Genomic DNA, 10,584 nt, shown 5'->3' with positions numbered 1-10,584 from the left:
GGTTGCTACAGCTGGCGACTCTGCTGGGGAGGACACTATAGGTTAATTATTATGCTCCTAAGGCGGGAGAGGGTTTAGGTTTGTGGTTAATGGTTTAGGTTTTTGGCGCATTTTAGGGTTTGGCAAACTTGCCACTTTTAGGGTTTGGGGGAAGGTTTATCTTTTAATAAATATTTAATTTTTGTTTTATTTATTTAATTGTTTTTATTTTCATTAAATGTTTATTCGCCATATCTGCATTAAATGTTTAATTGTTATATAACTGGCACTGTTGGGTTATATATTATTGCTGTTAAGCCTAAGCGTGGGAATTATAATTAAGACCAGAGGGGAACTACATCGCCTACGAGTCTTGTTATAATTCCACTCAGAGTGGGTTAAATATTCGGAAAGGTCTGATACGAGGCTCGACCTTGTTGAGGGCTGGACTGGGTATTTAGCTGATCTCTCTGGGAACCAACCCCTAAAATTCGAACCTCATGGACCAATGAGTTGTTCCAAAATCCAAAGAGACAAAAAGTCTCGGCGGCTACGAACGATCCCATGAGACCTTCTAGAACATTCCCATGGGAAGGGTAGGATCCCGTGATCGGTGGTGCCGGTATATAATATCCAACAGTTTTGTTGATTAAAAGAGGGTGGTAGGGGAAGAATACCTGCAGTGGTGTTTATGGCGGATTGAGAGTGGTGAATTTGAGCAGGCTTCTGACTGGGCGATTGCTGAAGAAGAGCCAAAAGAGCTTTGTGTTGGTCAGCTGTGAATGTAGGTTGAGGAATGGCATCATTAGACTTTATATCGGAGTTGTTGTTGGGATGCTCAGAAGAAGATTAAGAAGAAGAGGCATTGTTGATTTGGGGCTTCTTTAGATAGGGTGGAAGACCGTGTTTCTTGAAGCAAACCTCAACTGTATGCCCAGATTTGTTGCAATAAGTGCACATCTTCAGGTTTTTGCCGCGCCCATATGCAAAGTTTTTGGGAGCAGAGTCTGTTCTATTGGAGTGACGTTGTGGTTTATAAAAGTTAGCCACAATTTTATCATCATCTAGAGGAATAAGCAGTTGTCTTTTCTGTTGAATCAACATGGAAAAAACTTTGTTAATGGGAGGAAGGGGATTGATGAGCATTATTTGGGATCTAACGGGAGCATATTGCTCATTTAATCCTTTCAAGAAACGTATAACACAATTAGTTTCACGATAGGACTTGATTGTGGGAAGAAGAGTGAATGAGCATTTGGTAGCGCAAGAACACGTAGGGATTGGGCGAAAATTGTCCAGTTCTTGCCAAAGCTTTTTCAGGTTGGTGAAGAACTGTGTGATGGTAAGGTCTCCTTGTTTTATATTGAAGAACTCCTCTTGAATATCTCCTATGCAGAATATGTCACCTTGATGGTATCTATCACGAAGTTCAGTCCATATCTCTGATGTTGTGTCCATCCAAAGAATGCTTTGTGCAATGTCAGGTTCGACGGAATTCGTGACCCATGCCATAACCACGGTGTTGCAGCGATCCCAGGCGAGGGTGAGAGGATCAGAATCAACAGGACGAGGAAGAGTTCCATCAAGAAATCCCAGTTTGTTCTTGGAACGAAGATCGACGACGATGGATCTGCCCCAAGAATGGTAGTTGAGGTTGTTTAGAGGAGGAGAAACAATGGAAATTCCCGGATTATCACTGGGGTGCATGAAGTACGGATACACCATGTCCGTTTGGTAGTTGTTATAGGAGCAACGATGGTTGTTGTTTTTCTTCTGTCTCGGAGGTGTGGGTGGTGGTGATTCTGCGTCAGAAGCCATGGAAGGTGGTTCAAGAATACGATGAGAGAAAGAAAAAGAAAAGGAGAAGAAAGGGATAAGAAAAGAAAGAGAAGCCGCGAGTTTGGGGAAGAAGAAAGGGACGCGTGGGTGAAAGAATCAGAGAATAGGGAGGAGATATTGAGAGAAACCAACACGTGGTTGGATGAAATAGAAAGGTTGGAAAGTGTGATTCATATTCCCACTGATACCATGTTAACATGTGCATCTATAGGCACATAGTTGGAAATATCCAAAATGAGGATAACAAAAACAGAAGAAGAAAATGACTGAAAGTTTCATTATCATTAATCAACTTGATTTGGAAACAATACAAGGGGCAATATATACATAACAGAGTAACGGTCATAACCTAAAAGATAGGAAGGCTAACCAATAGGAAATAAGGAGAATAAAAAGGAATAAACTTAAATGGTGTAAACTATTCTATTTTAATAGATGTTAAAGCCTATTTCATTAGAGTTATGATAGAGTTCCATAGATATGGAAGGAAGGTTAGAAGGGCAAATTCTTCTTTTATTGTGTTAATACCAAAGAAAAAGAATATTGTTAATTTGTCGGATTTTAGAACAATTTCAACGAACCCTCTTAGAAAAATGGAAAATTAGAAAGGAGAGGACGTGTCTTTGGTTTAAAGTTGTGACCGGTAGATACAAAGGGATTAAGAGTAGTCTTCGAGATCATGTTTCAAAATATTTGTTTGTGGTGGAGAGCCATTTGCCATATAAATTTCGTAGGCCAAGAAAATTTACAAGTGTATTCGATGAAAGAGTGCTACAAGACCGTAATGATGGAGAAAATGAGTGAGACTAACCGGTCTTAGTCTATAACTCAACAAAAATTGATACCTTCAAAAGCATTGCCTTATTTGAAGAATCTCAAATAAAAAAAGAACTAACTAAAGACAATATTATTAGGAGAGGAATTATTGGTCTTGTTAAGAAATGTGGTTGGACTTAACTCAACCCTACAAAACCGACTAGGGTGAAGATTGTCCAACTTATAAGGTCTGATAGCAGAAACCATAATAGGTGGCCCATCGGATCTTAAACAAAACTCTTGATATCATGTTATAAAGAAATTATGCATTCTTATTTTTTTATGTGCATAAAATTGAAATTTATTTTCATTATGAAATTTTTATATGTGGAAAATGAAATTGAACAATAAAATTAAATTTTAATTTATTATATCAATTAAATTAAATAATAATTATAATTTTTAAATTTTATTTGATATATATATATATATATATATATATATATATATATATATATATATATATATATATATATATATATATATATATATATATATATATATATATATAAAAGAAAATACTCTAAATGGCCTAGTGGTAAAGCCTTGCTGAAATTGGTAGAGGTCATAAGTTTGATTCCAGTGTCTTGTAGTTTTTACTTTTATTTTACGAAAAAAGGTATAGTAAAAATGGTCTCAATTTCGACCGCTAGGCTCGGTCACAAATTCGGTCACTGAATTTTTTGTAAAGGTTAGCGCTTAGCATATTTTCAATCAAAATGTGATAGTCGCTAAATTGATTTTTAATCTTTTTTTGTCTTTAATTCGGTCACTATAAGCGAATTTTCTAGTAATGATTAGCCACTCAAAAACTATTTTAGACCGAGGTGATGTAAAATTATAGGAAAAATAAATACATTAAAAACTCACATATGCAAGATAATAATTACCATACATGATCACGCAAAATGCCCTGATAGGTAAAACATGCACTAGATAGTACATAAAAACCATAAATTCAATAAACATATTTGAGCAAAAAAATTAGTAAACCTTAAAATTAAACACATGAAGCTTGAGAATTGGATCGAATTCTAGTGTATCGAAGGGTAGCTTCTGATTCGACAGAGATTGTGTCGAAGACCTACATACTGTAGTCGAAGTGTGTTATAGTACGTGGGTGTAGAAATGCTAGGGTTGTTAGTATTTTGAATTAGGCTTGTTTTTTATGTCCAATTGTTTAAGTTAGATTATACCCTAAGTTGGCTTAGAATGAGTATTTGTGAAAAAAGTCCATTAGTTTAGTATGTTATGTTTTATTATAAATAATATACTAGTCTCTCATCATTGCATAGTGCAAATCCTAATTTAGGGTGAGAGGGTTATTTGTTATTCTTGTAAATTGTAATCTTGATTGAAAGAGAAAGGAAAAAATAGCAATTATAACCAATCCTTATTGTTTTTCTTGTTTTTTATTGTGTTTCCTATTATACTCTGTTCTTGGCATCCTTTTCACAACATAAACAATAGTGATTTTCCATCAAGATCCAAATCACCTAACACAAAATGGTTAATTAAATTGATTAAGTTCAATCTTTGTAGGGTTTATATTTTTCTTATCACATACTACAAGTTTTATTATGTACACTTGCACACATTATTCAAACCAAGAGAATGCACTCCACTTCTTTGTACTACTCAGGAAATGAAAAAAAATTATTGTCGACACAATATTTTGAAGAGGAATTATAGAACACCAAGAATTTCTTATTCTTTCCTTAATGAATACAAGCGTCTTTCATGATTTGTAAAAGATACGAAAATGGAAGGATAACTATCTTAATAATTTTAGCTGCAATAATCCTCCTATAATGACTTTGTCCTCTCTTTATAATATTGGTGTCGCAAATATAAATAATGACTTAGAAGTTAGAACTAACATAAGTAGGAGATATTGTAGTGCATCACACATTCAATATGGGAAGAATTCTATCCGCGAGTACGAGTTTTCTCGTCTGCCTAGGCATTACTTATAATGCTCTAAAGTTAAAATGTAAGTTGCCAACTACAGACCCTTAGAAGAGATACTGCAATGCAGTTGAAAAACAGCTCCTTTGACAAATACATATTATCTTCTTTCATATTGGTTCATAGTCAGCTAGTTTGTAAAGTTTACATTCATGATCAAAGATTTGTTTTAAGGAGGGTCAGTTATTTGTCAAGAGATTCACTTTTGTACGACCAGAGACATGGAACAATACAAACAAGATTAGATTCGCATAATCACCAGAAAAATGCACAATGACACCTACAAATCGATAAATGGTCCAAACTTTTGTTATTCAAAAAAAAAAAGTAATTCAATCTGTACAAAGATATACAAATGTGCTACATACAATTTACCATCTCAACTTCACCAACCAATCGCAAACTCAAGGCTCGATACTTGTGGAAGACGTGGAAGAACGAACTGCAACTCTATAAACTAATTTCACCAAATCACTACATTCAAAGTTTATGTGACTATAACACAGAACCCCTTTATCTTAAGTGAGAGTCATAAGGGTCAAAAAGAGAATCTGGAATGATCAAAGGTAACTTATCTATGTACATGAAAAGCCTTCTGAGATTCTCCCTTGTCACTGTTTCCATGTCTACTATGTCTCTACTATCGGTGAATACCCAGAGATCGCCCGAGTTCACTCTTTTAAGACTGTCACGACAAAAGGGGCATGACTGTGATCTTGCTCTCCTGCACACAAAAAAATCTCAAGTTTAACAACCTTGCTTGGTCCTTCCTCACATCGAAAGAGCAACAAACTTCAGTGAAGGTGAAAGGGCAATGATCACCACCGAACCACACTAACGATTCAAAAATAATGATTTGGATATGCAACGAATAAAATAACACTAATCAAGATAAGTAGAATTTAATAAACATTCCTACATTAAATCACATAATATAAAATACGATTCTCGAAAAATCATAAAATAAGGAACATGTGTGATAGAGAGGGAGATAGTACCATTCATGGTAACATTTGAGGCACATGGCATGGTTGCAGTTGGGCAATACAATCTTATTATTCATCTCCATACATATTCCACACTCTTCTTCTCTTTCAAGGTCTATGTCTGAGGATTGCTTTTGCTCCTCGTCGTCTCTTCTACGATACCGTTCCATGCATACAACCTTCTGCTTTTTATCTTCCGCATCAGTGACACCTCTTTCAAGTTGTATTAAAGACGGATATATGACCGCTGATCAACAAAGATTTTCAGTACATCAACAATCCACTAAAAATGCAAACTAATCCAAACAACAACAACCAAGCCTTATCCCACTAAGTGGAGTCAGCTACATGAATCAACTTTCGCCATAATGTTTTATCCAGGATCATGTTTTTACCCAAATCGTTAATCTCAAGATCATTCTTAATAACTTTTCTTATAGTTTTTCTAGATTTTCCTCTACTGCTATTTGTGTGACTTCTCTCCATCTAATCTACTCTCCTTACCACTGAATCCATAAATCTTCTCTCTACTAATTCATTTCATTCTACTTAAAAAGAAAAGGAAGATATACCATAGAATTCCCTAATACTTGCTTTTCTTTCATGTGTTGACATGGTAGTTGTCCCATCTACATACACCTGCAGCATGAGCAAAATTTGTCACCTTAGACTCCTGTTTGGATAAACATCTTAATTAAGCACTTATAGCATAATAAGTGCTTATGTCAACACTATTCTTATAACAAAAGATCAACAAAATTCAAATTCTTTTCATGTAGGCTATAAGCTAGAGCTTATCAACATGTCATAAGCTGTGTTTTTAAACTCTGCCAAACAGCCTAACGCGTGTTGATGATGTCATTAGATAAACTCAAATAAACCGGTTCAAACAGACCTCAAATTTCTCAATTCAAAACAAACATAACAAAACCAAAATACCCAACCTTGTAAATTAGGATTCTTAACAATCCAAGAGCTCCAGCAAGATTGCAATCTGTCCATTGTACCAGAAACAGAAACAAGTGTGCTGCAGGACTGTATGACATTCTCATCTGAAGGCACGCACCATCGTATTCTCTAGGAAAATCCGATGCTCTACACACCCAATAAAACAAACAAGTCATAACCTATGAAGCACAGACACAAACACAGACACCGAACACGAAACCAACACAACACTGTTTGATTGTTTTGTACAGTAATAGAATAGATAATCATTAATCTCAATACCAAAATCATGAATTTGCAGTTTTACAAAAGGCACCACCATATATTTATCTTTGACTTGAAAGAAAATTTTAAAAAAAAAAAAAAATCAGGGGTTAAAGTAAAACCCCAGAAAACAATTCCAAACCAAAAAAATACACAAACTGAAAATCACGATGATCCAAAAATAAAAATAAAAACTTTAAACTTAGGATGCGTACCCTTTAAGCCAAAACTGAATAAAAATCAATTTTTTTCAAAAGGGTATGAGAATTGAAAAAGAAAAAAAAACTTACAAGGTATTTGCGTGATGAATATCAGCTTCAAGAAGTTTAAGAGATTCCTTGAAAGACCTTCCCATGGAAGAAGAACCGCCACTTATGTACATATCTCCTCGTACTCTCTCCCAGATTATTGTCAAACCAAAACAGAACGGTAGTACTTTGTTGTTTCGATCAAAAGACAACAACAATTTTCATGTTTTGTTTTGTTTTTTTTTTGTTTTTTTTCTCTCTCTATAGGTGTAGAGTAATTAATTCTATAGTGTAGAATCTAGAATGCGCCTTCTATTTTGTTCTTTCGAGTTTCAACACTGTCCAAAAGATATTTAGTTGACACGTGGCATTTTTATATTTATGAAAATTAATTAATTAATTGTGTTTTGGTAATTATGGAGTTCGTGGATGAATATGTGAGGACAGACTTATCCACTTTGTATTGCTTTTTGGCATTGATGACTTTTCGCATTACACACCGTTTATAGTAATGCTACCTTTTTCACCCACCTATACATCTTTTTATTGGTTTTTATTATTTTTTAATAACACTCATTTAATTAATTACCATTATTGTTTCATTTTATCTATTCTTTTATATGAATAAGATAAGAGTATTTAATATCTTTCATCTTATTAGGTGTTTCAAAGTATTTTCACTATCCAATTTTTTTATTACAATATGATAAAAATAATTTAGAGTGTGTTTGTATGAATTTTTTTTTTTAAATGTAATGTTTTTGATAGAATTTAGAATGATTTAGACAAAATTATTGTTTTGATAAATCATACAAAAAATTATTAAAATGATAATCTACGTTAAATTTAATAATTTTAAAATAACATTTAAAATTTCTCTTCAATTCCATAGAATATGAATGTAAAGTAGAATATTATTATTATTATTTTAAAATGTGTAAGTTGGTTTCAATATTATTGGTCTTTAAATTTTCTAAATCTTTTAAATTGTTCTTAATAATTTTCAAAATTTTATAAATTTTTCTTTTTAATTATTTTAATTGTAACTTAGTCCTTATTTTTAAAAATTCTAAATTTTGGTCTAAATTTTAAAATTTTATAAAAATGATTCAAAAGTTTAATAATGAAGATTTCAATTAAAGAATTAACAAAATGAATGAAATTCAACTAAATCAATTTTAAATTTTTTTAAAATGTTCAACTACCTCGGTCAAACACTCTTAAAAAATTAGCAAAATAATTTTCATATCTTGAGTTGAATATATAAAGACAAATTATATTGTTGTATATAGGGGTGACAAACGCGCATGTCCGTGTTTACGGTGATTTCCGGTAAACAACCGCTAGTCTTCCAAACTATAATAAATATGATTTGGTTACTCGCAGGATTGACTAGATTGATCCTAGGACACATAGTCAAAAAGATTGTTATCAATGGTCATTCGAACCATAGTCATGATTCGTCTTCGTTAATAAGAATTGTTTCGAATAAAACGAGTAGTCTTGACAATCACTTGGTTATACGCAAGTATAATTTCAGTGAAAGGATAAGTAAAATAACATATGAAACGAAAGTATTGTTAAAGCATAAAGAATCTTAAAATGCAGGAATGTTAAATACTTCAAAAGTAAATGACATGAAAGTAAAAATACAGAAATGTAAACGGCAAGAAGTAAATGAAATGCAATAATACTGAAAGATATTTGAAAACGAAAGAGAATACACATGTATTAAAATGGTGGTGTCATACGTACATTTTCTCAGCGAACTCTTTTTCTTAACACTTGATACTTGAGTAATATGTGAGTGATTTGTACAAAATGAACACACAGAATCCTAACATTAAGACTCCTATTTATACTAATTTCGACCTTAACGGCCCTACGCTAATCTAATGCCACGTTTCTCATAAGAACCCCAGAGACGCCATCTGTTATTTAGACAATTACGAAACCGTCTTCGAATTTCAAATCTTCCCGCCTGAGTCCTTCTTCGACGCGTGGCAGTGTATTTAAAAACACTACGAAAACACGCTAAGTAGTAATACTTGAACATATTTCATAAATTTTATCTAAGTCCTCGAAGACATATACTTCTACTAGCTTCAGTATTCATTATCTTCATAACGAACTTAGAAGTCTTCATTCTCGAAGCATGGCCATCAGGAGCCATTCTTTTATTTTTAAAGGATGGTCATCAGTAACCATCTTTCCTTCGAATTTTTACTTCTTCGAAGAACCAATTTATAAAACGAAATCTTCAGCTAACAAATTGCCCCCAATAAATGCCTGTTTCGAAAATCAAGAGAAATAGGCGTTTTTTGCCATCATAAGATTTCGTCTCTTATTGATCTTTGAAAGTTCCAAGATTGCTGACTAACGTCACAATCATTGCTGACTCTGTTTCCAAAACGTCTTGTCATTTTCAAAGATGTCTTCTCACAACTTACATTCCCACGTTTTTGACCTTACTTCTTGATCATTACTCCTACATACTAGGAGTAAAGCTAATTTATTCGACCGCCGTTGGATTAAATCACTAGCCGCCACGTGTCCCTTGGTTTTTACCCAAAAAGATAAAAAAGGGTTTCCGTTAAACCTTTAAATACTTGGTCTTGCACTTTCATACACCTTTTCATTCCTACTTCTTCATCCTCTTCAAAAGGAAAAAACACTCTCAACCCTTTCAAAAAGCTTACTTTTCCAATCAAAACCTCTCCATGGCTTCATCTTCAAATGTTCTTCAACCTGTTCTGAAGCTCCAAACAACAACGCGGTCTGGGGAACAAGAATACATTCCAAACCCTAACACCGCAGAAGTGCGCGCTATTTACGCTTCCCAGGTAATCATTCCCTTTGAACTTTCTGGAAAACCTCTTGCTTTTATGGGTCCATTACCAGGTGAAAACAATTCATCTATGAACAGATTCTTCCCCGCTTATTACAAAACTAGACCCTTAGTTAGTAAGATTAAAATAGATGAAGATGGTCGTTCCCCCTTAGGAGAATCTGCTAATACTGAAGAAACTTCAAATGTGACCCCTTTGGCTTTGGCGAAAATTAGGTTAAACTATATGACCAACTTTGTAAAAGTGTTTAGGTCAATCCCTTTAGCCAAAGATCCTGATTTGTACTATGCCTGGTTAGAAAAAGTAGAGAGAACGAAAGGATCTTTCTGGAAATCGTTAGGCATATATGATTTAATTCAACTGTCAAAAACAGGCTTAGAATATAACCAACCCATGTTAGTAGCAGCGGTTCACTTTTGGGATGCTTCTCACAACACTTTCCATCTCCCATGTGGGATGGTTACCCCCACTCTCTTTGATATAGCTACTATTACGGGACTTCGACCAACTGGGGAGACCTTCGATCCCAATGAGATGGATACTGATACTATTGGTTTTAATGAATCGACAGTTACTTACACTGCTTTCATTCAGAAGCACCATAACAAAACGCAAGAAGAAGTTTCTGATGAAGAGCATATTGCTTTCTTGGCATTATGGCTCTCACGATGTGCCTTCTGCTCAAGA

General features: G+C 34.0%; 2 protein-coding genes across 2 annotated transcripts; both read right to left on the bottom strand.

Annotated features, from left to right (window-relative positions):
• Window positions 1-828: 828 nt before the first annotated feature.
• LOC131596703 (uncharacterized) lies at window positions 829-1,797 on the bottom strand. Its single transcript, XM_058869445.1, has one exon. The coding sequence runs from the start codon at window positions 1,795-1,797 to the stop codon at window positions 829-831; it is 969 nt and encodes a 322-aa protein (XP_058725428.1).
• Window positions 1,798-4,889: 3,092 nt separating this feature from the next.
• LOC131644982 (E3 ubiquitin-protein ligase AIRP2-like) lies at window positions 4,890-7,336 on the bottom strand. Its single transcript, XM_058915616.1, has 5 exons — window positions 7,091-7,336; window positions 6,533-6,683; window positions 6,161-6,227; window positions 5,601-5,835; window positions 4,890-5,326 (listed from the first exon to the last, which is right to left on the bottom strand). The coding sequence occupies exons 1-5, from the start codon at window positions 7,180-7,182 to the stop codon at window positions 5,116-5,118; spliced, it is 756 nt and encodes a 251-aa protein (XP_058771599.1). The 5' UTR covers window positions 7,183-7,336; the 3' UTR covers window positions 4,890-5,115.
• Between the last annotated feature and the right edge of the window lie 3,248 nt (window positions 7,337-10,584).

The sequence above is a fragment of the Vicia villosa genome, linkage group LG1, assembly GCF_029867415.1.
Source record: "Vicia villosa cultivar HV-30 ecotype Madison, WI linkage group LG1, Vvil1.0, whole genome shotgun sequence".
NCBI classification, from domain to species: Eukaryota; Viridiplantae; Streptophyta; class Magnoliopsida; order Fabales; family Fabaceae; genus Vicia; species Vicia villosa.
This window is presented reverse-complemented; position numbering and strand designations above follow the sequence as displayed.

Coding starts and splice junctions, on each gene's coding strand:
- LOC131596703 (XM_058869445.1), bottom strand. CDS start 1,797: ATGGCTTCTGACGCAGAATCACCACCACCCACACCTCCGAGACAGAAG.
- LOC131644982 (XM_058915616.1), bottom strand. CDS start 7,182: ATGTACATAAGTGGCGGTTCTTCTTCCATGGGAAGGTCTTTCAAGGAA. Junction 6,684..7,090: donor ATTCATCACGCAAATACCTT/GTAAGTTTTTTT, acceptor TTGGGTGTGTAG/AGCATCGGATTTTCCTAGAG. Junction 6,228..6,532: donor TAAGAATCCTAATTTACAAG/GTTGGGTATTTT, acceptor CTCATGCTGCAG/GTGTATGTAGATGGGACAAC.